Raw genomic sequence first — 26755 nt, 5'->3', positions numbered from 1 at the left:
GGCCGAGGCCCGCCGCCCCGGCCGCCGGAGCCTCTGGCGTCCGCGCGCTGTGTGCCGGGTGCCGCTCAAGGCTCCAGCTGCCCTCGCCGGTGACCCGGGTCCTCGCCAACGCCCCCACACCCCGAATTCCTTCCCGAGCCCTCCATTTCTTTCCGGGTTTCCGATTTCTCCGCAAGTCTGGCAGAGTTCTCGGCCCCGGGCCCCTGTTCCTCCTGGGCCGGGAGCGCCGCCCCCGCTGCCTCCACAGCCCCTCCCCTGAGCCCCTGCGGGGCCCTGGGTCCCCACCTTTCCCTGGGGCCTCCGGGCAGTCGTCCGGGCACACTCCCCTGCCCACGCCCCACCCCCTACCTTCTCTCTCCTTGCGGCTAAGGCAGAGAGGGCCTTAGGGAACTGCCTGGGCCTGTTTCCTCCCCTGACGGAGGGGCACCCGTTCATTCTTCAGCAAGTGTTTATGGAGCACCCGCTGTGTGCAGGAGACACTGTTCAGTATGCTGGGCACACGGGAGGGACCAAGTACTGCCCTCCAAGACAACCAGCAAAACCTGTGAATGCTCACAGCGATGTGTGCAAAATGCAGAGGGCGGATATCCCGCGGCTCACCCGGTGGCCTGGCCTCAGGATTCCACGGATCCAGGTGAGGGAACATGCCTGCGCATAGTAGGTGCTCCATCAACGCTTGTTGACTACACACCCCTTCAGTTTTCCATATTTGTTCAGAGGCAGTCTGGCTATGTTTTGCTTTCCAGGTCTCGTAACATTTCCTTATTAGCCAAAAAGAGTGAATTGTGCCCCTACTATGTGCCAGTCCTGGTGGGGGCAGATTAGACTTCTCGTCTTGTTGGGTAGAGGGGATTCAAACAGGAAACATCTTTTGAGCACTTACTGTGTGCCAGGTGCTGTTCTATTTGTCGATTTATTCAGTCAGTATGAAGCCCCTACTGGGTGCCAGTCACCAGAGGTACAGCTGTGAATCAGACAGACGAACATCCCTGTTTTCGTGGTGCTTCAGTAGGAAGCACTGCGTATTCAACAGGGAGCGAGGAAACTCCATAGTGTCAGGTGGCGAGAAGTCGAAAGGAGAAAAATAAAAAAAAGCGGGGAGTGTAGGTGAATGGGGTTCAATGTTAAGCAGGGCGGCAAGGTCGGACCTTGACAAGGAGGTGACATTCGAGCCCGAGAGCCGAAGAGGATGAGGGAGCCAGCCTTGTGGCTATCTGGGGGTGTTCTAGGCTGCAGGACCGGCAGGTGCAAAGTCCCTGAGGCAGGATCCAGTATGTTTAAAGAAGGTGTGGCTGGATCCGAGGGAGTCGGGGGAAGTGGGAGGAGGTGAAGGGAGGGAGAGAAGGAGGGAGGACTGCAGGGAGGACTTTATCAAATGAATCATGCCTAAAACAACTCTCGATTACTCCCTCCTGACCCCAAACCAGCTCCTCCCACATTGTCCCAGTCTCGAACATTCATGCCGAAAACTCAAGTGCCCTGCTTGCCTCCTCCAGTCTCCAAATTATCCCCAGATCCAACATTCCCATCCTTCCTCAAGATCAACTGTCCTGCTTGCCTCCTCCAGTCTCCAAATTATCCACAGATCCAACATTCCCATCCTTCCTCACCTGGATCACCACCTGGTCCAGGCCCCGTCCTTGCTTGCCTGAACCAGCGGTCACCTCTACCTTGGTCCCCAGCTCCCCTGCTCGTCCTTGCCCTCAACAGTCTGTCCTCTCTGCAGTAGCCCCTCCGGCCTGTGAGCCCCCTGAGTCGGGTCCTGACCCTCCTCTGTCCATCGGCCTTCAGGGCTCCCACCTCCCTGAGGGTAAAACCTCAAGTCCTCCTCTGGCCCACAAGGCCCTGCTCGACTTGCCCCGCCCCCTCCCTGCCCTCCCTCTCACTCTGCTCCAGCCACACAGGCCTCCTCGCTGTTCCTCCAGCGCTCCAGGCACGGTCCTGCCCCAGGGCCTTTGCATGGGCTGTTCCCACTTCCTGGAAGTCTCTTCCCTCAGATGACCCCATGGGTCAGTCTCTCCCTGTTTTATGTCTCGTTGGAATCTCTCTTCTCGTTGAGGCCTTCCCGACCACGGCGTTTAAAAGTGCAAACTCCCACCCCCAATTCTGGGCATTTGTGGACCCCGTTTCCCCCATTATGTTTCTCCATGACGTTCATCAGAGCGTTATACTGAGAATTTCACTCATTTACTTGTTGATTTCCTGTCCCCCACACGAGAAAGTCAGCTCCATCGTTTGGGTCTCTGCCGTGCCCCTCCCTGTTCTCAAACAGCCGGACAGCGAATGACCCCCGTGCGTCTCGCCCCGAACCCCTCTCCTCTGCTCTCATCTGCTGTCTGCTCGATCATGCCCCCTGGTGCCTCCACCACCTGACACCGGCTCTCCCCATGCCCTCTGCCCCGCATCTGACTTCCTGGAATTGCCGACCTTGGCCCCCTGGCCCCAGGATACCACGTGACATCTGCCCAAAACGAATTAAAAAAAAAAAATTTGAATCATTTATACAACGAGGTCTGGGATTTATCAGCAAATGGGGATCAATCAACGAATTAACTCTTGGTCTGGACTGGGGTCCCTCAGCGTCAGCTCTTGGCAGCGTTTGGGGCCCGATCGTCCCCTGTGGGGGCCATGCTGGGCCCTACAGGGCGTGGAACAGCCTCTCTGGCCTCCACCCAGCAGTTGTGACAACCAGAAGTGTCCCCAGACATTGCCTAGTTCCCCCCGGGGGGGACGGAGTTGTCCCAGCTGTGAAGCGCTGCTCTAGCCTGCAAGGTCTCACCCCAGGTGGGTACTAGGATGGCTACTAGGGCGGGACAGGCAGAAGGCCTCAGCCCCGCCCAGCTGATGGGCAGATGCAGAGCTCTTGGCCCCTTGGGATGGCCCTAAGGCCGTGTTTCTCCCAAGTCTGAACATGACTTGCTTTGAGCACCTGGTGACTTAAATTATGGAGTCTGGGATGCCCTCCCTCTTGGAAAGGCCTTCTCTGTGCCTGTTTTCTCTGCATACAGTGGGAAGATGTGAGTACTGGCCTCGTGCATTCATTCATTCAGCAAATGTGTGCGTTAGGGACCTGTTCTGCGGTTCAGTGACCCTCTGATGCCCACCATCAGAAGGCGAAAGGTTCAGCACACGAGAAAAGTCTGCCCAGTGGCGAATTCTGTTGTGGGAGAAACAGGGTAGGAGAGAGACTGGTAATGGGGAGCTGGGGTGGCCGTGCCGCTGTACCTCAGAGCTGAGCGGTGAGAGTAAGGTCGCTGAGGCAAAGGTCTGGGGCTAAGGCGCTCCGCGCCTGCAAAGAGCCTGCAGTGGAAATCGGCATGACATTTTTTGAGAACTGGAAAGAGGAAGAAATAGCCTCCAAATGGCTTGGCAGCTCTGTTAGGCATAGAGCCAGCAGGCAGCGATGGTTAGCACACCGTACTAACAATGCTACTTATATCGGTTAGCTATCACTGCGTAACAAATCACCCCAGAACTCTGTGGCTGAAAATCAATAAACATTTATGATTGCACACAGAGTCTGGGAACAGATAGGGGGGTGGTTCTGTCTCAGAGCCTCTCTGAGGTCACAGTTAAGTTCTCGGCTGCGGCTGGAGTCACTGGGAATCCCTCACGTAGCTGGTGGCAGGAGGCCACAGTTCCTCTCCGTGGGGGCCTCTTCAGAGGGCTGCTTGCAACATGGCTTACAACATGGCGTGACAGAGACAGAGAATGACCAAGAAGAAAGCCAGTGCATTTTATAACCTGATGTCACGAGTGACACCCCATCACATATTCTCTCGGTGGCGCCATGTTGAAAGGACTACCCAAGGCTGTGAAGACCAGTTGTGGGGGCACTGGGACCTCCCAGGAGGCCGACTGTTTCCCTTTCAAATGTGTATTGAGCACCTACTGACTTTCGGTCGACGGCTTCGGAACATTCCATGCATTGACACAGCCCGAAGCGGTCCCCTACGTGGGCTTGTTATCATCCTAACAGGCTGTGTAGTCTTGTGGTTAGGCACACGACCTCTGGAGCCAGATTGCTTGGGTTCGAATCCCAGCTCTGTCTTTCACTGGCTGTGTGACTTTGGGCAAGTGCCTTCACGTCTCTGACCCACTTTCTTCATCTGCAAATGGGGAAAATAGTAGTGTCTACCTCTTGGGTGACACCAGGTACCTGTCAGCTGCTATCCTCTTGAGGTTGGGGGAAGTGACATGTCTTGCCCAAGGTCCCCCTGCTACGACAGGTCATGGCGACCTTGGAAAGCAGGCGGTGGGGGCGGGGGTGGGTGGTCTCTGGGCCGCCCCCTTCCTGGTGGTAACTGTGCGTTTCCGGCTTTCTGCAGGTCTGCTCCAGCATTCCCCATGAGACAGGGGACCGTGAGCCGGTAGGCGACACCGGACCTGCGGGAAGGCGGGCGGTGCAGAACATGCCTCCGCCAGCCAGAGCTTCTGCTGCCGTCGGAGGCCACACCCACCCGTGTCCATGGCCTGCACTGGCCCGTCGCTCTCCGGCGCCTTCGACCTTCTAGATGCGGCAGGCCAGGACAAGCTCCTGTCTCTTCAGCGCAAGCTGAAGGCCCTGCGCCCAGGCTGTCGGGGAGCAGACCTCCTGCACGCCATGGTGCTCCTGACACTGGGCCAGGAGGCGGCGGCCAGGGTCTCCCTGGAGGCCCTCAGGGCAGATGCGGCAGCCCGGCTCGTGGCCCACCAGTGGGCCGGCATGGACAGCAGTGCCGAGGCCCCGGAGGAGCCCCCAGACGTGTCCTGGGCCGTGGCCCAGGTGTACCACCTGCTCGCTGAGGAGCGGCTGTGCCCGGCCCCGATGCGGGACGTGGCCTACCAGGCAGCCCTCCGGGCTTTCGGCTCCAGCGATGACCCCCGGCTCGGGGAGCTCCAGGAGGAGGCCCGAAACCGGTGCGGGGGGCACATCATCGGGGACCCCGGGGAGTTCCGGCCCCTCCGCTCTGATCTGGGCTGCCTCCCGCCATCCTCGCCTTCGCCCTCTGGGACGCGCAGCCTGCCTCGGCCCATCGAGGGCCCGTCGGGCTGGAGCAGAGGGCGCTCTCTGAGATCCACCGGCAGCCTGGCCTCCCTGGCCAGCAGCTTGGATATTAGCCAGTCGCCCACCATGGCTGTCCTCAGCCAGCCCCGCAGCCCCTGCAGGCCCAGCAAACTGGGTGACGAGCCCCCGGCCAGCCCGGCGTGCGGGCCTGTGCCCATGGGGTGCCAGGAGCCCGAGGAGATGAGCTGGCCCCCGTCGGAGAGGACAGCCAACATCCCGGCGTCACCAAACAGCCCCGTCCTCCCGCTTCCTGAGGTGGCCCCAGACGCAAGCCCTGCTGGCCCGTCCGAGCCACGTGAGGCTCCAGACACCGGCACCCACTACCCAGTGGAGTGCACGGAAGTGTCGCCAGCCCCCCAGTCTCTCCCCGTGCCCTCCACAGACGCCTGCCCTGTCAAGGACCAGAAGCCACTACAACTTCCCACAGAAGACACGACCCCCCCGACGGCCCAGCCATACGTATCGGCTCCCTCGGCCACGAAGACGTCCCCTCCCGACCCTTCTGCATCGACCCCTGGTCCCGCCCGCTTGGCCTCCCCAAACCTGCGTCCCCCTCCTCTCGAGTTAGAGTCGTCGGAGAAGAAATTTTACAGCTTTGTGGTCTTGCACGCCAAGACGGATGAGCACATCGCCCTGCGCGTCCGAGATAAGCTTGAGGCCCTGGGCGTGCCCGACGGGGCGACCTTCTGCGAGGACTTCGAGGTGCCCGGGCGCGGTGAGCTGAGCTGCCTGCAAGATGCCATAGACCACTCAGCCTTCACCATCCTGCTGCTCACTGCCAACTTCGACTGTCGCCTGAGCCTGCACAAAGTGAGCCATTCACTGATGAATAGCCTCATGCAGCACGGGCGGCAAGACTGTGTGGTCCCTTTCCTGCCCCTGGAGAGTTCCCTGGCCCAGCTCAGCCCTGACACTAGCAGCCTGCTCGCCAGCCTGGTGTGGCTGGACGAGCACTCTCAGATCTTCACCAGGAAGGTGGCCAGCACCTTCAAGCCCCAGAAGCTGCGGGCCTATAAGGCCACCTGGAAGAAGGAACAGGATGTCCGGGCCTTGCGGGAGCAGCGCCAGCACCTGGAGGTTGAACGGCAGCAGGCAGCCGCGTTGAACGCCGCGTACTCAGCCCACCTCCAGGCCTACCTATCCTGGCAGGCGCAGATGGAGAAGCTCCAGGCAGCTTTTGGGAACCACATGACATTTGGGAGTCAGCTGCCCCCTGGGGCTTCGGTGCCCCATGGAAGCCAAGGGCCCTTGGGAGCACAGCTGCCTTTTCCTACCTGGCCTGGCCATCAGCCGTCACCCCTGCCTCCATGGCTGGCTGACAGCCCCCCACCGGCCTTCCCGCAGCCCCCGGCCTTCCCGCAGGCTTCACCTGTGACCCCTCAGAGCCCTGGGCTGCAGCCCCTCATAATCCACCACGCACAAATGGTGCAGCTGGGGCTCAACAACCATATGTGGAACCAGAGAGGGACCCAGGCACCTGAGGACAAGACACAGGATGCAGAATGACCGAGTGACAGAGCCCGATGACCCTGACCTCAGGCCCCCTTTGAAGACACCCCCCCTACCCCCCATCTCCAGGGGGAGCAGTGGAACATGGGTCACCTGCTGTTTTCAGGACATTGCTGGGGCACCTTCACGACTTAGGAAATTGTGTGATATGGGCCCCATGACTTTCTGGCCCTCGAGAGGCCAGACTCTCTCCCTCCTCCCTCCCTCTCTGTCTCTGTCTCTGTCTCTCTGGATGGTGGTGGTGGGGAATGGGCTGGGGGATATTAGTACGCTGTTTTAATTATAATAAATATTTATTGAATGCTTCTCTAACGCCGTTCTCCTCTGGGAGACCTCCGCTCTGCGATTTAGTGAGAGAAAAATGTGGCTACTTCTCGAAAAAGGGAACTGGAAGAGCAGCTCTCTTCTGCCCCTGCAGGCATGGACGGGAAGTTGCACGCATTCGCTCACTTCATTGGCCAGAACATAGTCACATGGCTCCTCTCCCGCTGCAAGGCCACCTGGGAAATGCAGTCTTCCAAGGGGCCACGTGCTTTGCGTAAAGTGGTTCTAATGCCAGCGGAGGTGGGCAGAAAAGACACTGGGGGATATTGAGCAGTTTCTCCTGCAGTTTTTTTGGGGGGTGGGGTGGGGGGGTGGCAGGTCTTGCTTTGTTGCCCCCACCAAAGCTGGGCTCAGATCCCACCGCGTGGTTTTGGGCAAGCGTCTTCACCATTCCGAGCCTCTGCTTTCTCATGTGAGAAATGGGTTTATAATTTCAGAGTCATCAGCACGTCAGAAGCGATGGTCTGAGGGCTCATAAACTGCATGTGCCTGGCGGGGAGGGGATTCATCTTTTCTTGAGAAGAAGAATAGAATTAATTAGGTCGAGCACTTACCACTTGTCGATTCTGGAAGTTTTAAATATCTATACATATTTTAATCTCTCAAAATGAACTTTCGAGGTAGAAGCTTCTATGGTTGGGCCCATTTTACACATGAGGAAAACTGAGGCTCAAAAAGGTGAATTCTGCTCCGGAAAGTCCTGTGAATCAGAAGTGGGAGATGATAATCGAAGAAGCCAGACTTCCAACGGAGGAAATGACAGGGCCCAAGGCGGACGAATTTGGGTGGGCCGAGCCAGCGAGCCGAAGGCTCCCTCCACCCAGCTGCCTGATTTGAGCACTGACTGCGTGCCCTTTCCTCCAATGCCCGCCAGCCCAAAGGGCAGGCCTGGTGTGAGTCACCCAGGCTGCTGTGTGCCACTTGCAGTTTTAGTGGCTGACTCAGGTTTTGTTTGGGGCTCTGCTCCCTCCCGCCCGCCCTCCCAGCCATGATGAAGTGAAACCTGGGGAGGAAAGCCGAGATTAGATTCCAGCCAAACTGAAGTGAAACCCGACACCAGATTCCATGGCGGGATGGGGTGTGGTAGGGCGGGGTCCTGGAGACCAAGGATTTGAGTCTGGAGCTAGCTGCGAATTTACTGGGCAGTGGCAGTGAACAGGCCATTGGCTCATCTGCCCAACATTTCCTGCGCCTACAGTGTGCCTAGATTTTCCCAGGCACTGGGGTGTCATAGCGGGGAATGTGATCGTCCCTCGCTCTCTCTTCAGTTGGAGATGCAGGAAAGGGAGCAGTGAATAAGTCATCAAATGAGGAAGCAAGACAATTTCAGAAAGTGAAGAGACTTTGGAAGAAATTAACCGGGCGAGGTGATGGGAGTGTCTCAGGAGGGAGAACTTTGGCCCAGGTGCCAGGGGGGCCTCTCGGGTGGTGCTGGGGCCAAGCCCTGGCAGAAGAGGAACTGGCCATGGAAAGAACTGGGTGGGACGGGGTGAGGAGGATCTGGGCAGAGGAAACAGCCTGTGCAAAGGCCCTGGGGCAGGACTGTGCCTGGCTTGTTGGAGGAACAGCGAGGAGAGGGCCGTGTGGCTGGAGCGGAGTGAGCCAGGGGGAGAGAGAGGGGACAGGGCAGGTTGTGCAGGGCCTTGTGGGCCACACGGAGGACTTGTGCTTCCCCACCCAGGGAGGGGGAGCCCTGGAGGGCTGTGGGGACCTAACTCAGGTGCTACAGAGAGGACTGACTGCAGGGGTGAGGGCAGGAGCTAGGGGACTAGGGCAGATGAGCACGTTTCATCCTCCCAACAGCCCAGAAGCTGGAGACTGTCATTGTCCCCAATATACAGATGAGGAAACTGAGGCCCAGGGTGGTCAAGTCACTTATCCGAGGTCACACAGCATGTAAGTAGCCTTCAAGGGCAGGAGACGGAGCTGGGCATCTCTCTACTGGATTCTGGCCCATAAGCAGCCTCGATTTTTCAATTCTTTGAAATATTCTTTATTTCATTATTTGTTAATTAGCGATTTCTCCGCCACACCCTGTCCCCCCTGGGAATGCTGGGACAGACCTGTCTTGGTGACTGCAGTGTTTTCAGAAGCCAGGACAGGGCATGGCACACAATTATGGGGTGATCGGGGCTGTGACGGGGACATGTAGGAGGCTGTTGGAGCCCAAAGGAGACCCTCGGCCAGCGGGGTGGGATTGAGAAGCTTCTGGAAGGAGGAAGTAAACAGACCTGAGGAATGAGCCAGGGGCTGGGAAAAGTGTCCCTGGAGGTGGGCAGAGCATGGCAAAAGCCTCTAGGGGAGACTGCCAGGACAAGGCAACCCTACGGGGCCACGAGTCCTGCTTCTGCAGCGCCTCCTGGTGGCCACCACCGGCCCGGAGGCCCCACGTGGGCCTGGGTGGAAGTCCCATGCCCCCTCTAGGCCAAAAGGAAAACTGTGAAATGTGAATAAATAACAGATGATTTGTTTCCAGAAGTCAAGAACTGTGTCCCTGCTTGGAACGACATCTTTCTGCGATGATTAGCTGTTTTGTAAATGTTCTCCCACCCTGTGGGCCCAGAGGGGGTAGCCCTTTGCCGAGTGTCACACAGCACATGCCAGGCTGAGGCTCGGCTTGGGCAGAACACAGGGAGTGCGGGCTGCGTTCGAATTTCATATATCTACATCTCCATGCAACCTGGTTGGCCCATCGCCTGGCTAGACACAGAAGAGGTGACAGACCTCTCCCACCTCTCGGCCTCCCCCACAAACAAACGAGGCGCCGCACGAAACATGCCGTCGAGAGATGCGTGTTTAAAATGATTGTCTGTTGGACGTCGAATACATTCCCATGGTCCAGAATTCAAATGATCCCAAAGAGGAATCGGGGTAAAGCTGCCGGCCCTTCCGGGTCCCCAGCCACCCAGTCCTCCTGCCTGGAGACCCTCGTGGGACAGATCTGTATCCCATCCCTGCTCCCTGCAGCAGTCAGAGGACGCAGGCGGGCACTCGAGTCACACCCTGTCCCTCCTCCACCCACAGCCCTCCACGTCCTCCCCACGGCCCGGCCCGCGAGGCCCTGCACGACCTGCCCCGGCCCCTCCCTGCGCTCCCCCTTCCCCTCCCCCCATTCCACTCCACTCCAGCCACGGGGGCCTCCAAGCTGTTCCTCCCACACGCCAGACACCGTCCTGCCCCAGGGCCTTTGCACAGGCCGTGCCCGCTGCCTGGGGCGCCCTTCCACCAGACACCGACATAGCTCCCTCCTCACCTCCTCCAGGTCTTTGCTCAAAAGTCACCCTCTCAATGGGGGCTTCTCTGAGCACCCCATTTAAAATTCACTTACGATCACACCCACCAGCTCGCCCAGCGCTGCTCCACTTTTCCGTAACGCTTAGCGCTTGGGGACAAAATAAGTCACTGCTTGTCGCAGACACGGCCATCCCCCTTCTCCGCGAGGAAGAGCTTTGTTCGTTGACTTCCTGCTGGATCCCAGTGCCCGGCCTAACGGCAGGCACTCGGTGACGGATCAGAAATGCTGCTCCAGCCCGACTTTAAACAGCCTCTTGGTTCCACGTCCCCTCGCTGCCTGTGGGCAGGCAGTTCATTCATCCCATTATCTGCTCATTCATTTATTGAACAGTATATACTGAGCACCTACTGTATGCCCGGGGGGGATGGTTTCAGATTTAGGGGATGGGGTGTTGACTATGGCAGACTCTGTTCCTACATTCATGGGGCTCACAGCTCTGTGAGGGAGACAGACACCTCTCTGTGTGGTCAGAACCTGCGTGGTCCTGCGTGGGCCGGGGGTACGCAGGGGGTGCAGGGGCTGGTGTCGGGGAGGCTTCCTGGAGCGGGGTACTCCTGGGAGGAAAATGTATTCCAAGCAGAAGGGACTGCCTGTGCAAAGACCTCGGGGCAGGAGGGCGCTTGGTGCCTCCGAGGGATGGAGAGGGGGCAGCGGGCTGACCCGGTGGAGGGCCTGGGTCCCCCGGGCCTGGAGAATAGCATAGATACTTCGTTTATCACAGGGACTCAGGTGCAGCGATAGCGTTCACTGCCACCAGGAGGTGCTGTCGGACAGTGTTTCCAGACTCTCTCCCCGCCAACGTGGGGTGGGGGTTCCTCCCAAGAGAGCCCCTAGGGGCACGGACCCCCAGAGAGTGCCAAGTTCCAAGCCATGCCAACAGCCCCCCTCCACAAATAACACAGCGGCTGTATAAATCTCCCTGTTAACTGGGTCTTTGGAAATCCGCAGTGTGATGCTGCTGACGACCACAACCCAGAGAGGGCGGACACAGACCTCAGGCCCCAAAGTGAGCCTAGCCCCACCCCCTGCGGCCGCCCAGCCGCCTCAGCCCCTCCTCCCAGCCGCGGGTGTTCCTGGGTGGGGGTTTTTATTTTTAACCTGCTCAGAGGACACGGCCTTTTTATAGCCCGGGGAAGCACCCAGGGTTTCCAATTTCCGAGGGAAGTTAAGAAAAAAAGTTTTCTTCCCAAGAAAAGGAGCCACCCAAACCCCCCCTTTCCCAAGGCTCCCCTGGGGTCCCTCAGAGCGCTCAGTGGGCCCCGTGCCCGTCCCCACCCTGTAAACTGCATCCCCCTTCCCTGCTGGCACCTGGGCACTGGAGTGTGCCAGGCTCACCCTTCCTGGGTCTGAGAAGCCACCAGGATGGGGGCGACGCTGTCTGGCACCCTCCCGCTCACTCCTGAACCTTGCTCACCTGCCTGACATCCTCACGCTCCCTGCCGGCCATCTGCCCTCTCGTTAAATTTCTTTTCTAGTCCTTGAGTTGCTTGATATTTTTCTTCAAGGAGCCTTTAAAATGAACTCCCTTTTTCCCTGGAATTAGATAGCGGTGATGGTTACACAGGAGACCTCGCAACTACACTAAAAGCCACTGAATTGTACGCTTTATAAGGTGAATTCTATCTCAGGGGAAAAAAAATTGTATAAAATACGACGAACTCGTCTTTTATTTTTCATATTTGTTTTTAAACTTGGGTCACCTGCAGTATTAATATCTGTGAACTCACATGTTCGGGGGGCTAGCTATGCTTTGTTCCTTAAGAAAATGCAAATAAACAGATAACTAATTTTTTTTAAGTTCATCCATGTGTTGTATGTACAAGTGGGCGTGCAGACAGTAGGTGGCCCGCTGAGCGCTTTGTGCCAGGCTGTTTTCATGGGCAAACTCACCCAACCCTCTACACAACGCTGGGGTGGCTGCTGGAGTTACCTCACTTTATAGATGAGACCGAGGCTCAGGGAAAGCGGTGTTCCCAGCGTCACGTGGCCTGTGTCCTCGCCACTAACTCGCCCTGCCCAATGAACATGCTCTTCTCTGAAAGAGGAACTTGCTAAATCAGACGATTGAGGGCAAGTTGGTGGCCTGAGGGCTGAATCCAGACCCCTCCCCCAACTGGGTGTTTCATTTCATTTAAACTTTAAAAAAAAAAACACCTTTTGGTTCCAATAAAACTTTATTTACAAAAATGAGGCTGGATTTGGCCCACAGGCCGTAGTTTGTAGACTCCTGCCTTAGGTCATTCATTCTCTATTTTTCCTCTTTTCTAAACATTTAAAACTACATATTTCTATCACTGCTTTAGCTGCATCCTACACATTTTCATGTTATTTTGTGCTCACTTCAAAACATCTTCTAGAGTTTTCTTTGTGATTTGACTGAAGCTAGGTCACAGCTGCCCACCTGCCTGTTACCTACCAGCCCTGAGTGACATCTGAGTTTGAGGTCCTTTAGAAGTCAACACTAAGCCAACTCAGCAACTCAGAGGCCTATCTTCCCTGGGACTGCGAGCCTTCTATTAGTCAACAAATACTGACTGAGCACCTACTACGTGTTAGGCACTTTCCTGGGCTCTGGGTGTACAGAGTGAGACAGCTACGGTGGGGCTCCCACGAGGCCCTACAGCCACCTCAAGTCCAGAACTTGGCTCCCATTTCTCTCCAGCCCGCTAAACGGCCCCACCATCCATCCACCTACTGGCTCTGGCTCAAAACCTAGGAGTCCATGTGTTTCTTCCTCTCGATGCTCATTCTTCAACCCAAAGCATCAACAGCTCTCGCCAGCCCACCTCCAAAGCAGATCTGGCATCTGTCCGCTTCCCCCTACCTGTGGCTTGACTCGGTCCAGCCCCTTTCCCGCCAACGCTCACTGGGACACCTGCACAGCCTCCCCAAACCCCTGGTCTCCAGACCCGCCCCTGCAATCCATTCCTCCAGCCTTGACCAGAGTGGTCTCAAAGCTTGAATCAGGTCACTCCTCTCCTTGGCTTGAAACTGCCACAGCTGCCCACCTCCATAAGGTTAAAACCCAAACAGTTCACCAAGGTCCCAAGGCCCGGCACTATCTGCCTGAATCCCCGACCTCCTACTCTCCCTTGCTCACTGTGACCTGGCCACGCGGGCCTCCTCGCTCTCCTCAGGAGCCAGGGTATTCATTCCACAAATGCTTAGAGAGCCATTTTGTATCAGGCCTTCTTTTAGGCACTGGCAACACAGCAGAGAATGAGCTGGTGTGGTTGACATCCTAGGCAAGGGACACCATGACCAAAAGAAGCGTGTGAAGAAAAAGATGATTACGCAGGTTAAGGTTCTAAGGGTTGAGATGGAAATACACAAGCGGGATGTGATGTGGAATCACTGGGGCTGAACTTCTGATTATCTAGAAGGGCTTCACGAAGGAGGTGACATTTTATCATGATCATTGCTCTGTGGGCTTTTAGTAGAGGATATTAGGGCATAGGGCAGGGGGAGAGGGTTGCACTGGGGGGTCTCAAGTGTCTTCTTCAACGCCTAGGTTCAACGTCTCTCCTGTGACCCGTGAGAAACAGATGCTGGGGGGATGGGACGGAAGGTCCGGTCACGCAGGAGGGGTGGTGCTGCCCACATCTGGGTTGGGGCCCGCCTGACACGTGTGGCAACCACTTGATGGAACCACCTTCTGTCCGGTCCTATCGGAATCTCCCACGGGAACCCCCGCCCCTGCCTGTCATGTCTCCAGGGACACGGGCTTACTCCCCGCTGCGCCAGCGGTGCTGGTCCCAGGGGCCGCTCGCCTCACTTTTCTGGCCTGCGACGTGATTCAGAGCTGTGCTATCTTTAACCTCTGGCTGGGACACTCCGCTCCCCTCCCTGTAAACACTGCTCAGATGACAGTGCTGGAATCCTGTGGGGGCAGCGGGCTCTGCACGTGGCCGAGCCATCAGGGCCCGCTCTCTGTCCCTTGCTCTGCCCGAGCAGTCCAAGGAGGGCTGGAACGCCAGGAGACGAGACTTACATCTATTTGTTTGTCACTCGCTCAACACATGGGTGATGAGGACACGGCAGCGACTGAGACAGACTCTCACGGGTCTGAAAGGTCTGAGAAAGGCACTAAATCGATGAGCAAATGGCAGAGCTTCAGGCCCTGGCTTCAGTTCTGTGGAGGCAGGAAGCGGGGTGGGAAGTGACGGGGGGGTGGGGAGGAAGTCCCACCGATGGGGTGAGCTGCGTACTTCCTGACACCCTCCACCCAGATGCTCCCTGGCTGAGAAAACCTGTTTGCTCAACTCTGTGACATGGGTCACCATCCTGGCTGCGCGTGCTTGAGCAGGTCGCTTGGTCAGTCTTTTCTCTGGTAAATAGGAGGTAACGATTTTATCATCGTGGAGGATATTTTTTGCTTTTGCCATCCTTGACGGCATCTGTTCCATTTTACGCAAGCCCACCTTTACATGGGGTACAGATGTTTCAGGGAGGTGGGCTCCTCCTTCTGCCCCGCCCTTGGCTGACGGCTCCAAACCCAGTGTACCTCAGGACTCTGGGGGCAGGAAGACGCCTCCCATCCTGTGGCCTGCAGTATCAGGACCCCTGGAGGAACCAGGTCATTCCCAATGGTCCGACCTGCTGGAGAAACCGTCACCTGAGACCTGCCCAAGCTTTAGGGTGGCTTTCACTAGGGGGTCTAAGGCCCAAGTCACGACTCTCGGGTCTGAGCTTGTAAAGCGAGCACTTGGCACAGATCGGCTTTCCTCCTCGGCGAGCCCGTTTCCCCCACCGCCTGCAAAAGCGGATGACGCCGCCTGCTTGACATGCCGGGTACGGGGTGCCCGCTTAGGGACACCGGATGGCGCCGGCACAGTCGGGGCTCGACGAATGCTTTGCTAGTGTCACGGGTCTCCTGAGAGGACAGGGCTCGCGAGCACCTGCCAATTTGCAATCTGCTCCTTCAGGGAGGGCGAGCGCGCGCGGCAGCTCAGGGGCGGCGCCCATCGAGAGCCACTGACCCCCAGTGGGACCAGGACACTGTGAACCCTCCAGCGCGACGCGCTGCTGGACGTGAAACGTCACCGCAGCGCAGCCTCCTGCAATGCCGCAGGAGGCGAGGATGCAGCGAGATCCACGACCTCGGGAGTAACAAACAGCTCAGTCCTTGCCCCCAAGGGGCCCAGAACTCACCGCGCACACAGCAGGTGCTCAGGGAAGGCTCAGCGAGCGGCTATCAGGGCAGTGCTTCCCGGGGAGGGGTCTGGTTGTGCTGGGGTGCAGAAAACCGGAATCTGACCAGTGAGGTGGCGGGAGAAAAAAGTGTGGGAGGGAGGTGGGGAGGTGAGGGGAGACTTTCTTCCTAAGGCGGAACCAGCTCCAGGAAACCCACGAAGTTCACGGACAGACCTCCTGGGGGAGCCGTGCACCGGCCCCGGCAATGGGCCTCCCCGAGTCCGGGGCCTTCCTGTTTTCTCAGGCCCTCCTCGCCCTTCAGAAGGGCCGAGGCACCGTCTTCTCTGGGGCGACCTTACCGCGAAGTGGAGTCTGGACTAAGTCGGTGGCTTTTGCTTTTGCATGTAGTGACACGCGATTTCTGAATGAAATCTTACACAGAGCTCCGGCACGTAAAGACAAACGCCTGTCGTCCCAGACGGCGGCCCTGGGCGGGTCCTCTGCGTCCACCGTGGGCGCCACGGCCTCTCGCTCTCGGTTACCCACCTCTCCCGCCCCGCCCCCCCTGCTGCCCCAGAACCTGTCGGGTGCTTCTCTTCGAGGGTCGTGTTTTTAATGACCTAAACATCAGCGCCAGGACTCGCGGTTTCAGCGGCCTCACTTTATTCCGTGCTGCGGGACAGTAGCGCGAATCCCGCCCCGACGGAAGGTACAACCTGGCCCTGTCAATGAGAAACACCCTACCTAGCACTGCAAACCCACGCGGGCCGTTTCCTCGGGGGGCGGAGCGCCCAGGGCGCCGCCGCGGCTCCCGAAGGCCTCCACGCAGCCGCCACCCGACAAGGCTTCGAGAGAGGCGTGGGACGCGGACGCCGCTCTCCTGAGTGTGACCTTCTGAGCCTGTCCCCTTCTGCTAGTAACTGCTCTCCCAACAGGCTGAGAAGAGCCCCCTCCGGCCTGCGGGGCGCACGCAGCCCCGGCCCGAGGCGAGGCTCCCCACGCCAGGCTCTCGTGGAGGCACTTTTCGCCCCGAGTGATGGGGAGCCGCGACTCTTGCGTGACCCCAGCTCCCAGCACTCAGCGTCTCACGTGGCCGCACTTGCGGTTTTCTCAGGAAGACCCGAGTGTGGTCCCTGAGCAGCTGGAGGGGTGGCTGCCCGCAACGAAACCCCTGTGCGTGAGCGACGGGGCTGAAGCGGCCTGCGGGTCTAACCCAGGACCCGAGAAGCCCAAGCCTCAGACCGACCCTGCCGGTTCTCCCTCGGGAAAACCCACGGCTCAGGCTCAGCTTCTTGGGCGTCTGGCCTGCACCTCGTTTAAAAAAATACTTCTCTGATGACGATGGCCATACCCGAGGCCCAAAAGGCAAACGAGGGAAGTTTTAAGAAGAGCACAGTCACCCGCGTTCTGGGGACCGACACCACGCTCTACCTTCCTCACCCAGCGCGGGCACAATGAGACCCTCGGTGCGTGAAATCGACTTATCAAGTCTTAAAGAAAAGTTCAAATTCTGAGGAAAAAAAAAAAAATGGCAGCAGAACCTCAGGACTTCCGTGCGATGCCTAACCTGCCCGCCTACTAAATAAACTGCACACCACACCAGCTGAAAGCCACGCCGCCGGCAGGCTGCCCTGGGCAGCGCCCTGCCGGCTCCCACCGCGGGGGTCAGAGCGAGCGGGGCGCCCCCTGCTGGAGGCGGGAGGAGGACTGGCCTCTTGGGGCTCCGCCTCTCCGCCTCGGGGTGGGGGGGCCCCAGTCCAACGGCGCTAGGCGGCTGGGGCTCCCCGGCCACGGCCGACCGACTCAGCTTCTCTCCGTTTCTCGCGGGGAGGGAGGCAATGGCGTCAATCCCTCTGCCTCTCGGGAGGAAGGCGCGATCTCCCGAGACCCAGGCGCGGGGGACGTGTGGACGGCCATGCGTCTCGTCCCAGTTGAGGATGGCTGCGCTCCTGGAGGAAGAGGATCTCCGAGCTCGCGACCCTGAAGGCTTCCAGCACCAACGCTGACGCCCTCCGCTCTCCCCGCGGAGGCGGGACAGCCCTTCTCCCGTTTCCTGCCACTGGAGGCGCTCACGAGAGGGCAAGGTCAGGCGTGGCCTACACCTCTCCCGGCTTCCCCCTCTAGGAACCCCGTTAGTGCAGCTCGATGAAAGCCTCCAGCTCCTCGGGGATGAAGCCCTTGTAGGGGACCTTGTTCTTGTCCAGGGCGCGGGCTGCAAGGCACTGCAGGGTGACGTAATTGAAGGGCTGGATGGTGCTCTTGGCCAGCAGCTTCTCATCCAGCAGCTCGTAGGCCGTTTTCTTGAAGGCGTTGGTGGCGTCCATGTGGGCGCCGGCTTCGATCAGGGTGTTCATGATCCCCGGGCAGCTGTTCTGGGCCGCGACGTGCAGCGGGGTGTTGTTGTCAAAGTCCCGGCTGTCTGGGTCGGCCCCGCAGTCGAGCAGCACCCTGACCACCTGGAGGGAGGGGAACCGGCCCACCGGGTAGCGGCCCACGTTCGTGGTTTCCTTGTCCACAGCCATGTGCAGGGGGGTGAAGCCGTTCTTGCCCCGGGGGGCACACTTCAGCAGCCGGTACACGGTCTGGTGCTTCAGATGCTCCTGGTCCGGCGTGCACTCCACCTTCTCCAACAGGTAGAGCAGGTGGAGGATGATGGCCAGGGCCTTGGTGAACTGGGCCGAGTCCCCGGGCTCCTTGGGCAGCTGCAGGGCCCGCTCCACCTCCCGGACCCCTTTGCAGAGCACCCCCATGAGGTCTGCAAAGCCTATCTGCGTGCCCAGGCTGCCCTTGGCTGCCCGGTCCTGAAGAACGTAAGAGAAGAGTTCCGCAAAGGAGAGGAAGCTACTGGCGGTCATGGGACTCAGCGGCTCCAGATTGTTCTGCTGCATGTCCAGGGCGTACTTCCACAGGCGGATGCAGCGCTCGAAGTTGCCCGAGTCGGCGTACACCGCGCCCCTGTAACGGATGTAATAGGAAGTGTCTGGGTGAGAGGGACCCAGGATGCGCTCTCGGATCAACAGGGCCTGCATGCGCATCTCGTCCGGGTCGGTTATGAGCGCCTCCAATTCTTCGGCGGTGTTCACCTCCCTGGAGTAGTCGTAGGCCAGGACCAGCTGCGGGGGTTCGGGTTTGGGCAGATACGCGCCCCCCTGGTGACGAAGCTCCATAGCCCGCCTCCAGTGTTTCAGGGCCCCGAGCAGGTCCCGCTTCTTATCCACGTATGTGGCTCCCAACAATTCCAAGGCTTCCACGGCAGCTTCCCGGCTGGTGGGGCAGCAGCTCTCATAAACTTCGCCACTGAGCGCTTCCTCCGGGGAGGAGGTGCAGCAGCTGGCCCCCTGGGGCTGCACGCATCCCGGGCCGGTGGCGGGGCCTTCTCCCGCCAGCGCTGGCCGCGCCTCCTCCCCGGCAGGCTGCTCCTGGATGAGGTACTCCACGATGTTGGTGTGGCCGGTCACGCTGGCCGCCAGCAGCGGGGTCATGCCGTAGCCGTCGCGTTCCATGCGGGCTTTGCACCCGAGCAGCAGCTGCAGGATTTCCAGGCTGCCGGACTCGGCGCAGTCGTGCAGGGCCGTGTTGCCCTTGGCGCTGCGCCGGTTCACCTGGGCGCCCTGCTCCAGCAGGTAGCGGGCGATCTCACGGTGGCCCTTGTAACAGGAGATCATGAGGCACGTGTGCCCGTGGCGGTTGGCCACCTCCAGGTCGGCCTGGTGCTCGCCCACCAGGTAGCGCACCACCTCCAGGTGCCCGTCGAAGCAGGCGGCGCGCAGGGGCGTGGAGTTGGTGCGCGTGGTGCGGTTCACCGAGGCCCCGCGGCGCAGCAGGCTCCGCACCACGTCCAGGTGGCCGGCGGCCGAGGCGGCCCACAGCGGCGGCGCGCCCTCGATGGTCTCGCCGTCGAAGTGCACCGAGCCGCCCGCCTCCACGCTCGCGCCGCACCGATCCACCAGGTACTCGACCACATCCAGGTGGCCGTAGCGGGCGGCAATGAGCAGCGGCGTCCCCCCGCCGGCCACCTCGCCCGTCAGCTCATCCAGCTCCTCCCGGCTCCGGCCGCTAAGCAGCTTTTGAAGCAGCTGAAGCTTGCCGTCGCGGGCGGCGTTGTACACGGCGGTGCGGAGGTCCATGATCGGGGCCTCCACCAGGCCATGGGCCGGCCGCCAGGATACAGGAGGATGGCGAGACGGCGGACTAGAGCCCCGAGGGGTAGGCAGCAACCTTCACCGTTCCCCCCGCCGCCATCTTAGAGGCTCCTCGGGCGGAACGAAATGGCTGCCGCAGCCTGGCGCCCTTTGGCTAATGGAAGCGCGCAGGGAGATGTAGTCCTCTGAGCCTGCCCACTCCGCAAGATAGAGAAGAGGCTGTGAGGTTTGAAGACTACATCTCCCAAGAGCTCACGGGCTACACTCGGGGAATCTTGTAGCGTGGTGCATGGTGGGAATTGTCGTTCTACCTTCAGCGGAATGTGGAGGAAACTCAATAGGAGGACAGCAATTCCCGTGATGCAATGCCATCGCGATAGCTTGTGCTTGGTTAAGCACTTCCGGTGGCTGCCTGAATGCCCGAGCCGACAGGAAATACGGACGAGGGCCAAAGGACCACAGTCCCCAAAAGGCATCGGGAGCAACTCGGAGCCAATTGGGAGAGAGAACGAAGGCTAAGACGGCCAAGCGGTCTGATTCGGGCTGGGCCAGGCGCCGCAGCTCACCGACAGGAGGTGCTCGGGAGAAGTGGGAAAGCCTACGGGGTAAGGATGTTAGGGGGTGGTCGGTACAGGTGGCTCTAAGGGTTAGTCTCCTGTGCTCACTTGCTTCTCATTCATTTATTTTTTTCATTCCCTCACCCGTTAATACTGTCAACTGGTGCCACCAATTCGATGCCACCAGGAATCCTCGGGGTGCTGTAAAGGGGGGGAAGACAATTTAGTGAAAACAGCCTAATTGTAATATAGTTCGGCTGTGGAGGGGCTTGGCTGTGAGGTGACAGCTTAGGCGTGAGACTGCCAGTCCAGTGGCTCCGGAGCGGCTCCAGCGAGGTCCCTCTTGCAGCTTCAATTCTGGTGTTACAGCTCCTGCTGGGGAAACTCAGTCTTAGAAGGAAACCGAAAGTGCCCTCCGTGGAGGCGGAGGAGAAACCGGCTTATAGAGAGAAGAGAACCGATCCCCATCCCCGGTTGGTCCATTTTTATGCAGATGCGGGCTCCAGATCTTCACAGTGCGATTGGTCCCTGATCCTTCTCTCATGAGAGGTGAGGACTACGTCCCCTTCCCTTGAATGTGGGTGGACTCATGGTTGCTTTCACCTATAGAGTAGGGCAGAAGTGGCCCTGGGATTTCTGAGGTTAAGGCATAAAAGGTCACCAGCTTTCCTCTTCTCTTGAGGTGCCCACTCTAGGAAAGCCAGACACCATGAAAGAAGTCGAGACCATCATGAGAGATAGATCACGTGTAGACCCTCGGGTCCACCATCCCAGCTGAGACCAGCCGTCCAAGCATCCCCTGTGGGGGGTCCCTGCTGTGAGTGAAGCTGTTTTGGACCTTCCAAACCAGCCATCCACCAGCTGACACCATCCACAGGTAACAGAAGATGTGCCAGCCCCCTCCTAGCTGAGCCCTGCCCAAATCCCTGACCTACAGAATCCGTGACATATAAGAAAATGATTGTTCTAAGCCTGTACGTTTTGGAGTAGCTTATGATCCAGCAGTAGTAACTGGAACCGTGTTAAATGTAGCTTGTGGCTTTAATTTGCATGTCTATAATTACTAACCAAATCACACAGTTCCCCAGGAGTTTGTTTACTATGGCTGTTTCCTCTCTCCTGGAAACTGTCTGTTCATTGGGGAAGTATGCCATCGTTTAGTTTCTAAGGAACAGTCTCAGTGCGTCCTTGAAGGGACTAGATAGATCTATGCCGTTTAGCTCGGACTGAGGTATTTTTATACGTCTTCGTTTCATTCATTTAGACATATTTGTTGATATTCTAAGCACCTACTATGTTTTGGGCCACATTCTGGAAGCTGAGGATGTATCGGTGAGCAGACAGACACTGTTCTCAAGAACCCAGAATCTGAACAGGGGAGATAACTTAAGTCAGGGTGTGTGGTCAGGGACGAGGGAGCCCAGCCGGTGACCAGCCGGTGAATACAGTGTTCCATATCGTTCTAGTTATCTGTTTCGGCTTAACAAAGTACCCCAAGCTTAGCGACTGCTGTGGAGTGAATTGTGTCCTCTCAAAACTTATATGTTGAATCCCTAACCCTCAATGTGACTATACTTGCAGACAGTCTTTAGGAGGTGTCACTCAGGCTTGACAGTCACTCAGCATCACTCCAGCCCCATGCTGTTTGCTGGAAGAAACTCCATAAGTCCAGCCCACTTACAGAGGGGAGAATCAGACGCTGCTCTCAGTGGAAGGGAGTCAGATGTGGGTGACAGTGCTTGTGGACGTCTTAAAACCCTGCACGGGAGCAAAGACCCAGGCGAAGGACAGGGAGCATTTGGTACCTCACCGATCACTCCACATCTACAAGACAGCATCTTAGGGGAATTCTCCAAAGATGAAGGGACACTCCCTTCTCTTTAAAAGTCCCTGAATTAATTACACAATTGATGAGAGATTCAGAGCTAAACACGTCTATGAAAAGGACATTTTAACAAAGTCTTATTGATTTTTCCCTCAAGATAAGACATTGCTGAGTAATGAACAGACATTGTCCACACACTTTCATAGCTGTCTGTGAAGTGTCCGTTTTTTTGTTTTTTGTTTTTGTTTTTTTTAGTAGCAGAAGTCTGAATTGTGAAGAAAGCCACACATATGCGTGAAGTTTGGGGAAAGAGAGAGGCACTTGCTGTGAGAGCTATGTGGAGGCAGAGATGACGTCCGTGGCATCCAATGACATGTATTTTTTTCTTTCTCATCGAGGGCCTTAAGAAGTGACCCTCCTTTGGTTATTGAGTAGCAGGAGTGCCTTGCTCCCTGTGGCAACAAGCAAGAGGAACTTTTCTTTGAGTCTGTAATTTTAAAAATGGAAATAAAATTCACCACATTGAAGTGTCCACCTCAGCGTGTTTAGTACACTCACAGGGTTGTGTGACGACCGCCTAGTTCCAAAACTTTTTAACACCCCAAAAGGAAACCCCATCCCCATTAGCAGTCACCCCCATATGTTACACATGTATTATATATTATATAAGCACATAAATATGATACATAATGTGAGCATATAATATAATATGTCATGTTTATATTATATGATGTATAATTTATAACAATACATAATGTTATATAATATGTGTAAAGCATATAAAACTATGTAATGTATAAAATATAAACTCATATGATATATAAGATAAAATGTAATGCACATATATAGATACGCACAATGGATACATAATGTTTTGCGACTAATTTGAGGAAGTAAGTTACAGTCTTGACAACCTTTACCCGTAAATGCTTCGGTGGGCGTTCCCTAAGAATGAGAACATTCTCTCACAGACGCACAGTTCCGTGATCGGAACCGGGATGTTCGACACTGACCAGCCCTGTCATGGAACCCTCCGTTCGGATTCCAGCGCTTCCGTTGTCCCAGGAGCGTCCATTATAGCTACTCTCCCTGGAAGTCAAAGACACTCGCCATCACAAGCCTCTTGTGCTTTCCTTCTCTGGACCACTCGATTATCACTGAGTCTAAGCCAGTGGGATAAACAAGGATGAATTTTTCTCCATATTGCCTCCCCTGCTGTCTGTCAGATGTCCCCTCTCTGCCCCAAGGAGCACATTCTGTAACCTGCCTGGTCAGTTTCAGTTAAAAAGTCTCGCCCTGTCCAGTCCTGTGCATTTCCATCTCAGAGTTTTCTCCAACCCCTCAGTCGGCTGGTCACGTTACTGGGGAAACTCGGAGTGACGTGGAGTCCCCTGGGACCCCCCTTCTCTGTGCCCGGTCCCGTCTGCCTCACTTTGCACATGTGTCCAGTGTGTGCTGTTTCTGTCCGTCCCTCCGTCACTGGCTTGGCGCAGGGCCAGAGGGATCTCTGATCTTACCAGCTGGGGTGAGCGCCGACCACCCACACAGCTGCCCTCTTGGGTCAGGACTGAGCACGGGCTGAGCTTCTTGGATCCAGAAAGGCAGGGATGGAAGAGAACAGATTCTGGAGCCAGATGTGGGTTGGGGGAGGAAACTCAGCTATCTCCTTGTGATGCCGCCTGCCTGTTGTCATGGAAACCCAAGCCACTCTCTTTTGAAGGACCCATTAAGGTGCAGGATATAATCAGCGCTCTGGCTCTCTGTGGCAGACCCCAACCCTCTCTGTGGGAGGTGACCGCAGCTGGAATCCCAGGGAGCGACACAGCATCCGAGTTCTGCCCTCATCACCCCTCTGCAGTCCTTGCTGGAGATGACTCGCTGTGCGACCACAAGTCTCCGCTCCTGTCTGCATCTTGGCCTCCTCCCCTGTGGAAATGACAGATGGACATGTCACAACTGCCACCCTATGTGTGCCAAACTGTGAGAAGGGCATAAGGTAGGTTCAAAATGCAGACCCGGGATGCAGACTGCCCACATTCAGATCCTGGCTCTGCCACGCACTGGCTGTGCAACCTTGAGCAAGTTGCTTTACCTCCCTGAGCCTCAGTTTCCTCTCCTATAAAATGGGGTATAATAATGACATTTACCTCATAGTAGGAAATGTATCTAAAGCTATTTAAAACAGTGTCTGGGGGAAAAAAACTAATATATCCATCCAGTGGAATATTATTCAGCCATAAAAAAGGAATGAGCACTGACATACACTACCATGTGGTCGAACCTTGAAAACACGATGCTCAGTGGGAAGCCAGACACAACAGGCCACACGGCGTGTGATTCAGTTTGTGTGAACTGTCTACAACGGGCAGGCCACCGAGACAGAAAACACGTTTGGGGTTGCCAGGGGCTGCAGGGAAAGGGGTATGGGGAGTGACCGCTTAGCAGGCACGGGGTTCCTTTTGGGCTGATGGAATGTTCTGGAAGTAGGCAGTGGTGATGGTTACAGAACTCTGTGAGTGTACTAAATGCCACTGAATTTTCACTTTAAGATCGTTAAAATGCCAATTTTGTGTTGTGTGGATTTTTTTGAGATTTAAAGGTTTTTTGATGGCGGGACACAACACGGTGACACTTGCGTAGAAGAAATAACTCTGTTACTTGGAGCTCCAAACGAGAGGACACAAGGCTTGCACCAGGGACAATAACAGTAAACAGGAGCTCTAGGAGTCGCTTCTGTGTGACAGGTGGGTGGGGCTTTCTGGAACTGGCTAATTTGAATAATTTCCCAGGCTCCGGGACAATAGGGCTGTCCCTGGTTGCCTGGTTCCTGGCCCTGGGGCAATCAAAGCAGGTGCCTAGTGGCCCTCGAGTATGAGAGGTGATAAGGGAAGTGGTCCAGGTGTGGACTTAATCAATTGCCCTAGAGGAACTGATCGGCCTCTGAAATGGGTCCCTGTGTCCCTTCCTCCCTTCGGTGTGTGGAGATACTCATTTCTCATCTGTGTAAACCCGGACACGGAATTGCTGAGTCAAAGGGGAGAAAAGAAACTTCCCTTCGGTTTCAGCCACGGCTACCTTATGAGTCTGTTGGAGTGACTGGACGAGATCCCCGCACACTGCTGCCCCCGTGGCTTCGCCTCACTCTCTGGACCCTTCGCTCCTACTTTCTGGAATCACCCCACAAATAACCCACACACTGGGTCTTCGTCTCAGACCCCACTTTCATGGAACCTCAAGTTAAGATAATTGGACACGGACCCAATGTAATAAGATAGCTCAATGGGTCGTACCTTCAATTCAGATGTCCGCTGTCTGTGGTGACCCATCTTTATAAGTGTCTGTGGACCTCCGTGTTTCTACGTCTGACGACAAGCTCAGACACCAGCATTTACATCTCAGCTGGCTACATATTGAGTGCTAGCTCTGAGCTGGGCGTGGGGGTGCGTAAAGATGAAACTGGTAAGATTAGCTGAAGTGCCCCCTTTCAGAGGTCTTTGGGAGAAATAAAAGGTTAGTGGGGTTTTTTTTTTTTTCCAAAGTTTTTTCAATCAAAGGAAGGAGTCCCCTAAGTAAGAGTCACTAGGGAAGTTGGTCAAAATGCAGGTCCTGGGGCTGGCCCTACCTGCGGCTTACTGACCCTGGGGGGGACCTAAGAATCTGCCTTCTCTGTGGGCTTCCTGGGGGCATCCAAGCCAGAGGCGGCCCTGGGTGGGTGAGCTGTTGAGTGAGCTGGAAAATGATATACTCTCATCGGAAAAGGGCCAGATCAGGCCAGGTGAGGACATTTGAATATTATCATGCAGGCAGTGGGAATCTTGAAAAGGTTAAAGGCAAGGGTGGGACTTGATCAGTTTGTGTTCTAGAAAGACCACTCGCTGTGTGCGGAGAATGAATTGGCTGTGTGTGTTTTAGGAAGCGGGGAAGAGGCCGTTAGGTGACCAGGCAGCGATGGAGGCAGAAAGGTGGAGAAGAGGCCAGGTCTGCCCAGAATTACTTGCCTTGGTGAATACAGGGGTCGATGAGGAGGGGAGGGACTCTGGGATGTGGAGGGGCTGCCACATCAGTGGGAACATGGAGGGAGGGGTGAACTGGGGGCTGGGTTGGCTGGGTTTTTGGTTTGAAACGATTAATCCGGAGTGGTTGGGAGACACCCAGGGGGAGACACGTAGAAATACCAGGGCAGAACCTCCTCTCCCGCGGGAGTCCCTAAAGGGCAGTATCTGGGGGACTTTTTTTTTTTTCAAAAAAAATATGTGAATGCTCTCCCATTCTCGAAGGGCACTTCTAAATATACCACGAAACCTCTCACAATTGGCCTTAGCCCAGACATCGAACCCCTCTCTCCACACCATTCTCGAAGCGCCTCTGGCATGTAGGTTTCTCGTAATTGTGTTTTCTCTGCTTGTTAATGGACCCACTGAGGCAGTACTCCCGGGAGAGAGAAAGATTTCATTTGTCTGGGGGTGAGAAGGGAGATAGGGGTTGCCAGAGCTAATGAGGAATCAATGCCTCGTAATTGCTAATTAGAGCCGGGCTCTCTCCTGGGGCTATTAGTTGGCTGGCTGGCCCTTGAGTGTCCACAAATTTAATTATACTCCCCAATAAACACCTGCAACAACCAGCACCCTGTGGTATCTCTGTGGGGGAGACTGAGGAGAAGCAGGATCTTCATGGTTGTGCTGAAAGATTAATTCATTTATCGATTAATGCATTGGTTTATTCTCTGATGCCTTTATTGATTCAACAAATGTTTATTGAGCACCTGCTGTGTGCTAGTGCCTGTATTGGGTGCTGGGACACAGTAGTGAAAACACAGAGTCTCTGCCCTGATGGAGTTCACAGTGGAATGGAGGCAACCTACCGTCCTGTAAACAGTTACCACAACGATAATTGGAGTAGGCTCCGGAGAGAAGATATCCCAGC

The 26755-nt window shown here is 56.6% G+C and overlaps 2 protein-coding genes and 2 long non-coding RNA genes across 5 annotated transcripts in view; 2 read left to right on the top strand and 2 right to left on the bottom strand.

Annotated features, from left to right (window-relative positions):
- The window catches only part of LOC112475610, a 4355-nt gene extending 3900 nt beyond the window's left edge, over positions 1-455 (bottom strand). The window contains exon 1 of the long non-coding RNA XR_003044770.1: positions 349-455. This is a non-coding gene — a long non-coding RNA (uncharacterized LOC112475610). The remainder of the gene's footprint in view (positions 1-348) is intronic.
- Positions 440-6868, top strand: TICAM1 (toll like receptor adaptor molecule 1). Its single transcript, XM_006904118.3, has 2 exons — positions 440-634; positions 4329-6868. The coding sequence occupies exon 2, from the start codon at positions 4469-4471 to the stop codon at positions 6551-6553; it is 2085 nt and encodes a 694-aa protein (XP_006904180.1). The 5' UTR covers positions 440-634; positions 4329-4468; the 3' UTR covers positions 6554-6868.
- Positions 6869-12330: 5462 nt separating this feature from the next.
- On the bottom strand, positions 12331-19734 carry FEM1A (fem-1 homolog A). Its single transcript, XM_006904117.3, has one exon. The coding sequence runs from the start codon at positions 19433-19435 to the stop codon at positions 17441-17443; it is 1995 nt and encodes a 664-aa protein (XP_006904179.1). The 5' UTR covers positions 19436-19734; the 3' UTR covers positions 12331-17440.
- Positions 19735-19849: 115 nt separating this feature from the next.
- Positions 19850-22364, top strand: LOC107195296. 2 transcript variants are annotated; one of them, XR_003044753.1, is made up of 4 exons: positions 19850-20055; positions 20377-20556; positions 20690-20884; positions 22091-22364. It is a non-coding gene; the product is annotated as an uncharacterized LOC107195296 (long non-coding RNA). The 2 variants fall into 2 exon arrangements; XR_003044752.1 differs by having other exon boundaries at positions 19856-20055; positions 20357-20556; positions 22088-22364.
- The last annotated feature ends 4391 nt before the right edge of the window (positions 22365-26755 follow it).

This window comes from Pteropus alecto, unplaced genomic scaffold, assembly GCF_000325575.1.
Source record: "Pteropus alecto unplaced genomic scaffold, ASM32557v1 scaffold30, whole genome shotgun sequence".
Lineage (NCBI taxonomy): Eukaryota > Metazoa > Chordata > Mammalia > Chiroptera > Pteropodidae > Pteropus > Pteropus alecto.
The sequence above is the reverse complement of the archived record's forward strand: the minus strand, read 5'-3'. Positions and strand labels throughout refer to the sequence as shown.